The sequence below is a fragment of the Nilaparvata lugens genome, chromosome 3 (assembly GCF_014356525.2).
Source record: "Nilaparvata lugens isolate BPH chromosome 3, ASM1435652v1, whole genome shotgun sequence".
NCBI classification, from domain to species: domain Eukaryota; kingdom Metazoa; phylum Arthropoda; class Insecta; order Hemiptera; family Delphacidae; genus Nilaparvata; species Nilaparvata lugens.
This window is the reverse complement of record NC_052506.1, coordinates 60343950-60360355: the sequence shown is the minus strand read 5'-3', so window position 1 is coordinate 60360355 and position 16406 is coordinate 60343950. Positions and strand designations below refer to the sequence as shown.

At 33.3% G+C, this 16406-nt stretch overlaps 1 protein-coding gene across 41 annotated transcripts in view; it reads left to right on the top strand.

The window, feature by feature from the left end:
* Positions 1–16406, top strand: part of LOC111047429 (leucine-rich repeat-containing protein 45) — a 75293-nt gene that overhangs the window by 29902 nt on the left and 28985 nt on the right. For 12 of the 41 annotated variants that reach the window (XM_039424260.1, XM_039424255.1, XM_039424254.1 and 9 more), the window contains 2 exons: positions 2330–2389; positions 6004–6353. The exons of 1 other annotated variant lie outside the window; for it this stretch is intronic. In XM_039424260.1, coding sequence (XP_039280194.1) covers positions 2330–2389; positions 6004–6066 — 123 coding nt within the window. In that variant the 3' untranslated portion in view covers positions 6067–6353. Of the gene's footprint in view, positions 1–2329; positions 2390–4017; positions 4379–6003; positions 6581–9070; positions 10270–11359; positions 11541–14314; positions 14822–16406 lie in introns of those variants that run through there. 28 more of the 41 variants (XM_039424232.1, XM_039424241.1, XM_039424236.1 and 25 more) reach the window with 8 other exon arrangements.

Below are 16406 nucleotides of genomic sequence, written 5' to 3'. Positions count from 1 at the left end.
TTGATCTAAATTGTTCGTGTCGGATCCTTATATTGTAAAGACCTTACGTTCCAAATTTCAAGTCATTCCGTTAATTGGGAGATGAGATATCGTGTACACACACACACACACACATACATATACACATACACATACAAATACACATTCACATATACACACACACACACACACACACACACACACACACACACACCACACACACACACACACACACCACACACACACACACCACTTTTTTGGACTCAGGGGACCTTGAAACATATAGAAATTTGGAAATTGGGGTACCTTATTTTTTTCGGAAAGCAATACTTTCCTTACCTATGGTAATAGGGCAAGGAAAGTAAAAAGTTGTCCATAGTCTGTTGAAAACGTAAGAGTGTGTGAGCAAATGAAAAAGATCATAATAGCTGTAGTTGAGTTATCAAATTTGGTGACCTTATTTTAAAACATTGCAGTATTCATGGAACATCTGGAAGAATAGGTTCAGAAAGTGATCGGATGATAGCAAAATAAATTTAAAATCGATCTTTCCAAACATATGGTAGTTGAATGTAATGTTCATTGTGAGGTGATAGAAATGCGACTAATTTCTTCAGCTTTTGTTTTATTGGTTCCTCTGTTGATCCATGCTTGTACGCAGTCATGGCCTTGAGAGAGCCAGTTGCACTGTCTGTTAATTCATAATCCGGACTAAATACCACGAGAACCAATCAGAGAAGCCTTCTATTAAAAAAAACCCTGCTCTGATTAATTCTCATGAAATTTAATCCTGATTGAAATTGAACAGGCTTTTGGGCCTGATATTTTCGTGTTTCAAAAATCAGCTAAAAACTAAATCGAAAAAAAACATGATATTCCATCAGCTGCTCCTATTTCTTTTCATGGTGTCATTACATTACACAGACAAATCTATTGATAATAGATCACAAGTAAAAAATAAAGTTGTCAATTTAGATAGAAATTGAATTGAGTTACATGTTAGTTACATCCAAATTTTCTTCCCTAATCTTTTGGTTCAAGCTAAGATCAAAGAAAGAAATCATATAATGTTAGTTAATAAACAAAGTGATTGAATAAACTCTATTCAGATTTACGCAAATTCACATTAAATTGATCCCACTTTAATACTGTATTTATGATAGTAAAGTTTAGGACATGATAAATCCGCCACAATAAATGTTATACTAACTATTATGAATGGACTCTTATGTATGAATGGACTCCCATGTAAGAAATGTAAGAAATTGGACTCCCAATGGTAGGATTTAGATTATAAATGTTTCACAAAAATAATTTTATCTTCTAATTCCCGTAGCGAAGCACGGGTGCCCTGCTAGTCATCTATATAAATAAAAATCGAGCCTCAAATTTTGACATTCAATAACTTTTTTATGTGTGCACCGAATTTGATGATTTTTTCAGTTGTGTTCGTTATATTCAGGACCAGGTTTATGGCCTATCAAATTTATAATCCGACTTCAGGACTCTTCCCTACAGTCCTTCAAAGTTTACATGTAATCCTTATGGGAGAAGATTAATTTGTGAGCTGGCCACACACAGATATAAAAATCAGCTGTTATAATCATTGCGTCATACAACAGCCGTTGGTAGATCTGTTCTTCTATTTTCTTTCTATTGATTCACAAAATTCTAATAATACGATGCGGTACGAACGACGGCCAAACTTGGGTCGTAGAACTCGAAATGCTGTAAATTAAGAATATGCACGGGAAAATCAGCAGCAAGGAGATTCAATTTCCCAGCAAGCTGCATTCAACTATATCTAAAAATACAAAACTGCTGAACAACTAACTAAGCACATAGGAAGTCCATATTGAGATATAAATTTTAATACTGATTGTTGGATAATTTTCATAAAATATAGTGCTAAGGCTAAGCACACCTGAGGAGGCGCGGCTTGTTGATACAAAGTGTTTATCTTACGAAGATTGCCTTATCACACCGTTCCACGCCATGCCCGATTCAGTGTGTGTGAGTTCTTCCATCCAAACCATTAAGCAAAATGTAAAATTCCGCATTGCGCCTCATCAGGAGTGTATCAAGCTAAAGTTTGTCATGAGATGCATTAACTATTTGGCGGTACGAAGTTCGCCGGGCCAGCTAGTATGGAATACAAATTCAAACGTGAACTGAGTTTGTTAACATTTCAAACAGATGACATCAGATACTTGTGGATGAGAAAACTGCGTGGCTATTTAAAAACTGAACTTGATTGTTTTCACGAAAAGAAACTCATATTTGAATAAAATGGTAATTTGAAGAATTTTGTTCATATAACTTTCAGCTCTAGGAATTATTTGCTTTTCAGGAGTTTGTTAACCATACGTGGAAGATCAAATCTTGTCCGGAAGCTATGGTGAAAAAGAGAGTGAGTGAAATGATAAATTTTACAACATTAATAAACTTTTATTGTAATCCAACTGTCACAATCTTATAGGAAAATGTGTTTTTCGAAAACTAGATATCTATATAGCGTTCATATTTGATTAATAAAATATGATACATTGAGTTGCATTACCTACTATAGGCTAGCTAGTCCAGTCAATATAGACATAAAAAAGGGGATGTACTTCAATTTATATTGTAGTTCTGATTTTACTATTTGGATATATGAGATAAGTCCAGAACCAAATTTTTCATCCAAAATTTCCTAGATACAGAGTAGCTCAAAAACCTCGTATTTTCGGTTAATTTTCCAGTTTTCAGCTATTTCCGCCAAATCCAGTGATCGGACAGAAAAATTTGCTCTTGCCTTTTTTTAAGATTATAAAATTTTGAATGAAATGAGATATTCTGAACTCTGTATCTCCAATTAGTACTGAGTTTTGATTTTTCAAAAATGAGTAACATTTTAAGAAAAAAATCAATTTTGATGATATTTAGTATTTGATCAACAATATCTCCCGATTGTTACCATTTAGATGTAAAATTTAAAATCCCTCTAAGCGTAATTTTGTGCTCTACAATCTGAGACCAGGTAGAGCACTCTATCTCATATCGATTTCCAGGTACACCTGACAACAATGCTCCTTGTATCGTGAAAAATACCTAATTTTAGCTTCAACCATCATCACCATCTATATTGTTCTCACAGTGATATTTTGCACAATGATATAAGATCATGAGATTATGTTCTATGAGAATCGCCCGTTAAATGCACTTCATTTCAGTATTTCCTAGTGGAGAGGCGCGCTTAAGGACACCTCAAGGATCAAAATTTTAATACTTATAACTTTTGACATAATGCTCGGTTCTCATCGTACTACACTTTATTCTTCTCGGCTTAGAAATTGGCCATTTAGAACTACAATATAAATAATTGCAAGCTCCAATATATATAGTGACTGGACCAAGCATTACATGTAACATTAGACTATAGTGTCATGCATGACACATTATATACTATGGAATTGATCGACACCTTGAAACGTTTGATAAAAACATTTTTCTAATTACAATATTACATTTGATTTAATGTTGACAATATATGGACTATACTTTCACTCTAACCAATACTATTGGTCAAGTTCTATGTCTAGAAAATTTTCTTAGATCGGTTTTCAAGCTGTATTTAGTATAATATTCTCGTATTATGTGGAACTTTCATAAATTCTTTGCGGTTTGCTCATGAAGAGTTTGGAGTTGAGCTTCGCAGCTACAGAGCTGAGAAAGAACCTAATAGAGTACAACAGTCACTTTGGTTTATAGTTACCTCTTTCCAAAAACCATCCTCAACTGACAGGTAAGAATTAATCGCTAAGGACACGTTCGTGAATAGACTGGCCCTCGGAAGGAGCTTTACTTCAAGAAGTCTGGTTATGGTTGCCAAGAATGCTTTTACCAAGAATCACAATTTACTTCTATCACATCAAATAACATGTTTCTGATTTAATTAATTTATTGTAAGCTTGGTAGATTATATGTTTAAATAGAAAAAAATGTCCATGTACTTATTATTGAATGGTTATTAAAATAATATTTTTCTATAATTTCCAGGTTTTTCATTGGATGATATTGAAATGGAAATTAAAAAATTAAAGAAAAAAATGAAGAGTTGATGAAACGAATATCGTCTTCAATCAAGTTACTCGCGAACTTAATCAAATTTAGATGGTGAAATTCGGTGACGTATAACAGCAAAAAAATACATACAATAATGATTTTGAATGAATTAAGTTTGTATCATATATGAAATGTTATTGTTTAGTGTTATATTAATCGAAATGATTATATGAACAAGAAGCTCATTTTGTATCAAGAGATTCGATATTGTTTGGATATTATTTTGTAATTGTTGATGAAAAAGGTTGAAAAATATGAAATCAAATCTTGTCCGGAAGCTATGGTGAAAAAGAGAGTGAGTGAAATGATAAATTTTACAACATTAATAAACTTTTATTGTAATCCAACTGTCACAATCTTATAGGAAAATGTGTTTTTCGAAAACTAGATATCTATATAGCGTTCATATTTGATTAATAAAATATGATACATTGAGTTGCATTACCTACTATAGGCTAGCTAGTCCAGTCAATATAGACATAAAAAAGGGGATGTACTTCAATTTATATTGTAGTTCTGATTTTACTATTTGGATATATGAGATAAGTCCAGAACCAAATTTTTCATCCAAAATTTCCTAGATACAGAGTAGCTCAAAAACCTCGTATTTTCGGTTAATTTTCCAGTTTTCAGCTATTTCCGCCAAATCCAGTGATCGGACAGAAAAATTTGCTCTTGCCTTTTTTTAAGATTATAAAATTTTGAATGAAATGAGATATTCTGAACTCTGTATCTCCAATTAGTACTGAGTTTTGATTTTTCAAAAATGAGTAACATTTTAAGAAAAAAATCAATTTTGATGATATTTAGTATTTGATCAACAATATCTCCCGATTGTTACCATTTAGATGTAAAATTTAAAATCCCTCTAAGCGTAATTTTGTGCTCTACAATCTGAGACCAGGTAGAGCACTCTATCTCATATCGATTTCCAGGTACACCTGACAACAATGCTCCTTGTATCGTGAAAAATACCTAATTTTAGCTTCAACCATCATCACCATCTATATTGTTCTCACAGTGATATTTTGCACAATGATATAAGTTCATGAGATTATGTTCCATGAGAATCACCCGTTAAATGCACTTCATTTCAGTATTTCCTAGTGGAGAGGCGCGCTTAAGGACACCTCAAGGATCAAAATTTTAATACTTATAACTTTACTAATGCTCGGTTCTCATCGTACTACACTTTATTCTTCTCGGCTTAGAAATTGGCCATTTAGAACTACAATATAAATAATTGCAAGCTCCAATATATATAGTGACTGGATCAAGCATTACATGTAACATTAGACTATAGTGTCATGCATGGCACATTATATACTATGGAATTGATCGACACCTTGAAACGTTTGATAAAAACATTTTTCTAATTACAATATTACATTTGATTTAATGTTGACAATATATGGACTATACTTTCACTCTAACCAATACTATTGGTCAAGTTCTATGTCTAGAAAATTTTCTTAGATCGGTTTTCAAGCTGTATTTAGTATAATATTCTCGTATTATGTGGAACTTTCATAAATTCTTTGTGGTTTGCTCATGAAGAGTTTGGAGTTGAGCTTCGCAGCTACAGAGCTGAGAAAGAACCTAATAGAGTACAACAGTCACTTTGGTTTATAGTTACCTCTTTCCAAAAACCATCCTCAACTGACAGGTAAGAATTAATCGCTAAGGACACGTTCGTGAATAGACTGGCCCTCGGAAGGAGCTTTACTTCAAGAAGTCTGGTTATGGTTGCCAAGAATGCTTTTACCAAGAATCACAATTTACTTCTATCACATCAAATAACATGTTTCTGATTTAATTAATTTATTGTAAGCTTGGTAGATTATATGTTTAAATAGAAAAAAATGTCCATGTACTTATTATTGAATGGTTATTAAAATAATATTTTTCTATAATTTCCAGGCTTTTTCATTGGATGATATTGAAATGGAAATTAAAAAATTAAAGAAAAAAATGAAGAGTTGATGAAACGAATATCGTCTTCAATCAAGTTACTCGCGAACTTAATCAAATTTAGATGGTGAAATTCGGTGACGTATAACAGCAAAAAAATACATACAATAATGATTTTGAATGAATTAAGTTTGTATCATATATGAAATGTTATTGTTTAGTGTTATATTAATCGAAATGATTATATGAACAAGAAGCTCATTTTGTATCAAGAGATTCGATATTGTTTGGATATTATTTTGTAATTGTTGATGAAAAAGGTTGAAAAATATGAAATAAAATCTAGTTATCTAATATCATTAGTTATCGTAAATAATTGGACAGTTTAAGCTGTCAAGCAAATTTCACTATACCTATAAAATTATAATATATAATGACCAACCTCGCATACAAATATGAATTATTAATAACATATCTTAAAGACTGTTGAAAGAAAAGTAAGACATTGTCAGTCAAAGGATTTAAACCTGGCACACGACGACACGTCACCCAGCATACCCTGCGATTGGCTGAGAATCAGCTGTTGGTAAGAATTAACCAGTAGGAATACATTCAGGTGTGTGTGTGTGTGTTTTTCTCATTTTTTCTCATCTTTGTTTGTTCGATTTTCTCAAAAACGGCTCCAACGATTTTGATCAAATTTATACCTAAAATAGTGATTAATAAGCTCTATCAACTGCCACAAGTCCCATACCTGGAAAAATTTCAGGAGCTCCGCCCCATCTATCCATAGTTTGATTCTAGATTCTCAATTATCAGGCTTCAGATACACTTTAAACGGAAAATTTCTTGCGGAAAAGATTGAACATGAAAATCTCTACAATTAATGTTCAGTAACATTTCCACCTAAAATTGAAAATAAGCTCGAAATTCGAGAAAATGTGATTAAATCAATTGCAAACTGTTGATTCTATTAAATCATTCACTATGAAGAGATAGCATAAATCGTGTGTCTCCAGGGTTATTGTCCTGTCACCAGCTGGCTTAGATCTTTGAATAGTAGCTTGAAATGCGCATGTACACCAGCGTCAGGTCAATTTTCATAACGGACAGGAAAGTTGTGTGAGTGCGCCACACCAGATTTTTTCAACATAATTTCTAATTTTTTTTTATAAACTTGGATAAATCTACTAATAGCAGTAGTATATTTTGAATTTGATCAGTAGCTTTTCCTTCTGACGAATAGGATCTTTTGATTCCGATGGTGAAGACGGAGGGAGCCTAGTTGTATAAAACCGATCTAACTGGTGGTCGAAATTAATAAAAAGTCTCATTATTGACCGAGCGAAGTGAGGTCTAAGATTCAAGTCGACGGTTTGGCATTTCTCTTAATGTTCAAATGTTTGAATGTTTAAATTTTTAAATGTTTATATGTTGCGCATTTACGGCGAAACGCGGTAATAGATTTTCATGAAATTTGACAGGTATGTTCCTTTTTTAATTGCGCGTCGACGTATATACAAGGTTTTTGGAAATTTTGCATTCCAAGGATAATATAAAAGGAAAAAGGAGCCTCCTTTATACGCCAATATTAGAGTAAAAATCAGACTATAGAATTATTCATCATGAATCAGCTGACAAGTGATTACACAGATGTGTGGAGAAGCCAGTCTATTGCTGTATTTCCATAAGGTCTATAGTTTCAATCAGGTACTTGTGGATGAGAATACTGCGTGAGGTCTACTGTTCACAGAACTACTAGTATTTTATAAAGCCAGTGTATAGCGTTGCCAGTTCGTTGGGAACGCTAGACGTTCCAACCAGATGGCTGTGTTGTTGCACATTACAAATTTCAGCCCTCACGATCAAAACTCGCGCAGTTTATGCGTATAACGTATATGTCTCGTTGCTTTTTCTTATAGACTGAGCAGTGAGCAGATGAGACAAGGTAGGGGTGGAGCTTCTTCATTGAAGTACAAACTGGATAGGATAAAACGAGTCTATGAACTCATCTTTTAGTTGACCGAGCGAAGTGAGGTCTAAGATTCAAGTCGACGGTTTGGCATTTCTCTTACTAATGTTAAAATGTTTGAATGTTCAAATGTTGCGCATTGTGAAACGCGGTATAATAGATTTTCATGAAATTTGACAGGTATGTTCCTTTTTTAATTGCGCGTCGACGTATGTACCAGGTTTTTGGAAATTTTGCATTTCAAGGATAATATAAAAGGAAAAAGGAGCCTCCTTCATACTCCAATATTACAGTAAAAATCTGGTGTGGCGCACTCGCACAACTTTCCTTGCCATTAAGAAAATTGATCACCTGACGCTAGTGTTAACGCGCATCTCAAGTCTACTTATAAACAAAGATCTGAGCCAGCTGGTGACAGGACAATAACACTGGAGACATACGTGGTCTGCCATCTCTTCATAGTGAATCATTTAATAGAATCAACAGTTACCAACAGTTTGCTATTGGATAATCACATTTTCTCGAATTTCGACCTTATTTTCATTTTTAGGTGAAAATGTTACTGAACATTAATTGTAGAGATTTTCATGCTCAATCTTTTCCACTTGGAAGTTTTGTTTAAATTCTATCTCAAGCCTGATAATTGGGAATCTAAAATCAAACTTTGCATAGATGGGGCGGAGCTCCTGAAATGTTTACAGATATGGGACTTGTGGCAGTTGATAGAGCTTATCAATGACTATTTTAGGTATAACTTTAATCAAAATCGTTGGAGCCGTTTTCGAGAAAATCGCGAAAAACACTGTTTTTGACAACATTTTCGTCATTTTAGCCGCTATCTTGAATCGCATTTGATCTAAATTGTTCGTGTCGGATCCTTATATTGTGAAGACCTTACGTTCCAAATTTCAAGTCATTCCGTTAATTGGGAGATGTGATATCGTGTACACACACACACACACACACACACACACACACATACAGACCAATACCCAAAAATCACTTTTTTGGACTCAGGGGACCTTGAAACGTATAGAAATTTTGAAATTGGGGTACCTTAATTTTTTTCGGAAAGCAATACTTTCCTTACTTATGGTAATAGGGCAAGGAAAGTAAAAATCAGACTATAGAATTATCCATCATAAATCAGCTGACAACTGATTACACAGATGTGGGAAGAAGCCAGTCTATTGGTCTATTGCTGTATTTCCATTATGTCTATATAGTTTCAAACAGGTACTTGTGGATGAGAATACTGCGTGAGATCTACTGTTTACAGAACTACTAGTATAATCTTTTAGAACGAAATATTATGAAAATAGTAGCATAGTGCAACTATATACTACTGTTGCTATGTGCAACCAGCCACTAAAGCTGGGGGGTTTACTACAAAATTATTAACAAAATGCTAATAACTTAATCCTTATGGATTCTATTAGATTGAACGGAACTTGATGAACACCTATGTTAATCATGTGTATGATAAGATATGTTCAATCTAATAGAATCTATAAGGATTAAGTTATTAACATTTTAACATTTTTTCAATTACTTTGGTGTAAACGCAGCTTAAGAAACCGAACTGTTTTTGATACTACACCTACAAACAAAATTGTAATGCGTACGGTATAACTAGCGTTTGAACCTTCAAAAGAGTACCTAATTGAATACTATATTGAATACCTATTGAATTAACTGAATACTATTTTAAACATTTTATTCATTTTAATTTTACTCAAACTTCAAAGGTGAAAGAAAAAAGGTTTAATTGTACTATAAAATCCTAAATGAAAAAAATTCTGCTCACTTCCATAGTTTATTTGTTCCATGATCTAATGTTGTCATGTGTATTTTAAACCATATGCTATTAAATTTACAATACTTGTTATAACCTTAGCAAATAGATTCTAAAATTGATAAAAACAATAATTCATAGAACATTTTGGATAGATTATTTGCTGCTAAAATTTTTTATGTTGAATAGTACTTTTACTTAAAATAAAAAATTAGAAATGTCTCTAGATAAAAATTCTGTAAATCAAATGAAGAAATCGTCTTTCTCTATTCTAGACAATAAATCTTATGGATCGGTTAGAAAATCTTTATTTTCTGACTCAAATAAGTCTCTAGCATTAGAAAAAAACTCGTCTATTTTAGAACAGAGTTTAAGGATTGATGCTCGAGAATCAGGTAGAAAATCTATATTTTCTAATCAAGGATCAGACAGAAAATCATCTTTCTCTCAAAGAAGCTCATTTAAAACTGCATTGAAAATTACAGATTCCACAAAAAAATTTAATTCTGTAAGTATTATTGAAAAATATTTTCCTTGACTTACAGTGTGTGTAACTCGATATCGTACATTTATTAATTTTAAATATTTGAATAATTGTATTATCATCATCACTTTTGTATAAATATTTATTAGGGCCAATAATGATCAATTAATTCTTTAAATAATGTACCGTAGATTTTAATGCCTTGCCACAATTTTAACAAGTACCTTAAGTTTTCATGTTTTCAAGTTGTATTTTCAATCTAATCCATATCACTGCATTATTATTTATTTCTATTATTATAGTTGGCTCTAAATAGTAGTGACACCATCCTACAATTCACCATTTTCTAATCCATTAAAATTGATTGAGTAAAACCCGGTAACCCATATTTTCTGTTTTTCTAAACCTCTGCTAATCTCTGTTCTAGAAAAACCCCAGAGTGCATCAGTTTCCAAAATACATTGTATGTCATGCCAACAAGAGTTGACAAGACATTTTTCACTAAATTTCCTGTTTTAGAGATTGAATATGTATTGTTCCAAAAAAAGCTTGAAACTCCTCCTATATGTATTCTATATTCAATAAATACTTCCGCTTTCTAATTTTTAGAGATTTTAAAAGCCAGTGGGAGTTTGCAACATTTAAACACCTTGTTACGCTTTTGAAAATATTTAACTAGGTATTGTGCTTAGTATTATTATGAGAAAATAATAGTGACATTTCAAGTAACATAATTTAAGGTATACCTTCCTTATAATTATTTAAATTACGGTATATTCCCTTGATGAGTTCCTGGGATGCTCATTTGAAGACTTGGTGTGACACTACCCACATGTGACACTGCCAATCCAGGATACTGGTCATAGGCAAAGCGGAGGGTAAAAGTAATTGGAGTTTTTAATAGAGATCGCAGGGCCCTTTATTATTAATACCATTTTATTACTATTATAATTTTAATGTGGGGAACCGATGAATACAAAAATACTATTATATCCTAAGGAAAATCGTCTTACAACTCCACTTTTCAAAGAATCCTCTGCATTTGGTGTTAAATTGCTGTGTTATCCCTAATTATTTTTTGTTATATTTAAATCTGATGTTTTATGAATTTCAGGACACATCTTTTAATTCAGATAATATATTGTTACAATTGAAAAAGTCACCTGATGAAACAACTATAAGATTCAGCGTATTAGATAATTGTAGCAATGAGTTTGCATCATCTGGCGAAGCTGAATACGAGTTTATTTCTCTCTATGACCCTGGAATCGATGAAGCATTTGCCTACAGAAAAGGTATAATTAAATTAGCATATTGCTTTTCCAGTTTTACTGTACTTAGTAGGCCTACTGACTAAGATCAATTATTTTTAACTAGCAGGTAACACGTGCTTTGCTCCGGGGAAAAGTTGGTGCTGTAAAATGCAATTTCCTTTGTCTAGGATATACAAATAGAATTATTATTATTTATAATTTTGTTCAAAATTACGTGGTTAATCTTTATGAAAGTAGGAAAATTTTCTAGCAAAAATAAATGAATTTGATAGGTCTCAAACCTGCAATCATGAATTCATAAACCATGAACCGCGCTACCAACTAAGTTACGGAGTCACTTGGAGACTTGAAGCCGTTTAATTGGACTTTTATAGTTACTTGAAGTTTGAATCACAAATTGAATAAATTTGCTTTAATTGATAAATTAGAATTAGTTGACTAATAGCAATGAAAATGAGCCTATATTGCCTTCCTCGATGAATTAAAAATCTATGCCTACACCAAATTTCAAGTTAATCAGTCCAGTAGTTCAGACTTGATGATGCGTCATTCGTGTATTTCCTATACCGTACATGTATAAGTCGATTCTTTCCTTTATTAAGCTGCGTACACATATACGCGCTTCCAACCCGCACCGAGCACGCTCCGCCCCCGCTCTGCAGTTGCACCCATCATGAACGTTACGGAAGATGTTAGCTCTTCTCGCGTTCCCCGGTCGAAACACTCTTGCTGCCCGGTCGATCATCAATCGCTCTGCTGGAGTGACGTTAGGTTGCGGAGCAGAGCGAAAGTCGGTAAGCACCATAATATTAGCGTAATATAGATCAGCTGATTCTAGATCAAACCCTTTTGTATAGATAGTAAGATCATATTTTTACTTTCCTTGCCCTATTATCATAGGTAAGGAAAGTATTGCTTTCCGAAAAAAATTAAGATACCCCAATTTCTAAATTTCTATACGTTTCAAGGCCCCCTGAGTCCAAAAAACTGTTTTTTAGTTATTGGTCTGTGTGTGTGTGTGTGTGTGTGTGTGTGTGTGTGTGTGTGTGTGTGTGTGTGTGTGTGTGTACACGATATCACATCTCCCAATTAACGGAATGACTTGAAATTTGGAACGTAAGGTCTTCACAATATAAGGATCCGACACGAACAATTTAGATCAAATGCGATTCAAGATAGCGGCTAAGATGACGAAAATGTTGTCAAAAACAGTGTTTTTCGCGATTTTCTCGAAAACGGCTCCAACGATTTTGATTAAAGTTATACCTAAAATAGTCATTGATAAGCTCTATCAACTGCCACAAGTCCCATATCTGTAAACATTTCAGGAGCTCCGCCCCATCTATGCAAAGTTTGATTTTAGATTCCCAATTATCAGGCTTGAGATAGAATTTAAACAAAAACTTCCAAGTGGAAAAGATTGAGCATGAAAATCTCTACAATTAATGTTCAGTACCATTTTCACCTAAAAATGAAAATAAGGTCGAAATTCGAGAAAATGTGATTATCCAATAGCAAACTGTTGGTAACTGTTGATTCTATTAAATGATTCACTATGAAGAGATGGCAGACCACGTATGTCTCCAGTGTTATTGTCCTGTCACCAGCTGGCTCAGATCTTTGTTTATAAGTAGACTTGAGATGCGCGTTAACACTAGCGTCAGGTGATTAATTTTCATAACGGCAAGGAAAGTTTTGTGAGTGCGCAACACCAGATTTCTATTTCACGACTTCTGAGTTCTTCAGAAGCAATAATTAATAATCTTTTATTGTCTTAAAAACATGAAGTTTTGTAACAAACGTCAAATATACAATAAAATAAAAACAGTCAAAGTAATATTAGTAGAACAGAATTGACATATAGCAATCAATTGTAGTATATAACAGATAGTAATAATAAAACAGGGTTTACTTAATATAATATATTAGAGACCCCCTTGATTGAAGAGCTCGCTCATGTACCTTTGTTTGATCTCTGAGATCAGCAACTTGTAATTATACAGAGTTGGTGAGAATTATTATGGAAACAGCTAAATATATATTTTACAAGTATATCACAGTAGTAGGTTCTATGGGAATCTATTATTATTCAATTGAAAAAAAACTTTCTGTCGCTTCAAAACTTTTGCCATCTTGGATCCAACTTCATTTCGAATCTAGCTTTATTTTGAATCCAACTTAATTTTTCAAATGGGAAGGTTTTCATATGACAACGTTAGTAGACAGATGTCTACTAACTTTGGTCATGTGATACAACGTTAGTAGACAGATGTCTACTAACTTTGGTCATGTGATACATGATTTCGATACAGAATTTCAAAGTAGAATTAATGGCGCAACCCGTACATTGATATGCCAAACCGTTTCAATGGTTGAGTTCAAAGCCACTGATCGGTGAGTAAACTGTGAGACCGGTGAGTGAACGTGGCTCTGAACGAAGCACTGTTTGGTCGTTGAACAATGCATAGACTCACATGCAGCGCTACTGTACTTGGTATTGAAATCGGCCATTGAGGGGACAACCTGGAAGATTATTACATACTAAAGATCTTGAAGATTTTTGTAATCTATAATATTACAAAAAATATATTATATAATATCTCGCGCTAAAATACCTCAATGGTAGTCTTTAATTTCAAGTAACAGCTAGCATTGGGAAGGCATAGGCATTGTGGGTTTCTACCTCTTCAAGGTCTTTGGTCTAACTGATAAGAAAAAGAATACGTCATATCCGGTTCGTTCACTGATCAGCTCATCGTACTTTTCTACCGATGGAAAAGAACGTAAACAGAGTAGCTGAACGTAAACAGACATGGCTGAATACGAGGTTGTTTACAAATAATGGACTCCATTATTATTTATTTGGGAGCAGAGAAATGCATGATTACATAAATTCAATAACATTTGAAATATCTTACAAAGCATTCAAAACATTGGTTTTCCATTTTAATTGATTATACAATGAGATAGGTTAGCTTCTAGTTTTGTTTACAAAAATATAAGCAGCAGGGGAAACATCTGTCTCATGAGCATCCGTTCAGCCACAGAATACACACAGAATGGAAGATATCAATCTAACCAAGACCACGACACGTGACTGCATCATCTTGTTAGAAATTAAAATTACTGCTATATTACAATGCTAAATTTTCTTTCAAGATGGCGGATTTTGGCGTCAGGATACTAGCCGAGTTTCCATTCTGTGATCACTAATCAGTGATAGGGTTTTTTACTGAACGTAAAAAAACACGATGGAATTGATCAGTGGCTTTGAAAGCAACCAATAATCTCAACATTTGAAGGTACTAATAAATGATACAAAAATGAAATGAATGAGTACGGTACCTATACATTGAATAATCAAGTGTTAGTAAACACTAATAGTAGCTTCTACTCACATTCTAACACTTTGAAAAAAAAAACATTTGTCATAGCAACTGCCATCACAAGTAGTATTAATTAAGTGTAAGTTTATGTTTCAGACAGGCAGACACGTTAACGGAAGCGAGTTAATATAGAACTTTTAAATTAATGTTGTGTATTATTCAGCTGAAATTGTGTGTCGGCGAATAAAGCCTGTCAAATAATAGCATCAGCTTCTTTAAATAAATGGATAAATACAGAAATAACATGTAAATAATTCCAGGTGACTGATAAATGATAAATCAAAAAATATTTGTCTTTTGCAATTTCAATGTTATTTTTATATCCTGAAAAAGGACGAAGGAGTGAGTCAATTTTGTTGTCTAACGAACTTGACGTGTAAAAAGGTTTGAAGAATTCGTGTACAAAATTTGATGCTGGTTGATCAATTCTCTCTAAAGTTCTTGTCGAACATACAAACAGACAGAAAATGACTTTGGGCTCTAGTAAGTCAAAAGTAAGAATTTCGCTAACGCTCGTTCAACTAGGTAGGCTCATAGGCCTAAAGATTGGCCTATAGTAGCCTATTTCTAATGCATACGTTACAACAAAGCTCTTAAATAGAAGAAGTTAAAAGCTATTCGAAAAATTCTCTGAGCGAATAAAGGCATTTTTTGATAAGTAAGTCTTTTATGTGTATTTTGAATAGTGATATACTCAACAGTCTTACTTTGGGGGCAAGCCTATTTAATAACTTAATAGACATGTCTCTCCAATTCCTATGAGTACTTGCATATTGGTGAGAATCTATTCTGACATTTAACCTTCCTCCTGTTGGATAATTATGAATGTATAAAAAAATAGCAAAATGCAGGCTACAAATTATAGACCGATTTCGCTGTTATCAATTTTCTCTAAAATTCTTGAGAAAATTGTCAAGAACCGAGTTACTAGTTTTCTGGAGCAGCACAACTTTTTCAGTAGAAACCAATCTGGTTTTCAGAGCAATCTTAATACGGGTTCAGCAATCATGAAACTAATGTCAGGGATTTATGATAGTATCAATGAAAGTATTCCATGTGGTGCCTTGTTCGTCGACGTCATGAAAGCCTATGATATGGTTGATCATGAGATTCTATTAGATAAAATGTACCTGGCAGGAATAAGTGGCATTGCATACGAGTGGTTAAAATCATACCTTACCGGAAGACTTCATCAAACTAAAGTTAATAACGGTGTTGTTAGTGCATTCAGAGAACTGAAAATTGGTATACCACAGGGATCAGTATTATCCGGGTTACTTTTTTAATATATGTAAATAGCTTATGTAATGGGGTTTTCAAGGGTAGCTTAGTTGCTTTTGCTGACGACACTGCACTTCTTTATAAAACAAAATCATTTGTAGAACTGCAAGAAAACATGCAGAACGACATAAATGCGCTTAGATGGTGGTTTACTCGCAATATGATGGTGATGAGCCCAAAGACAAAATATATCATATTCAGACTACGGAAAGATGTGAAA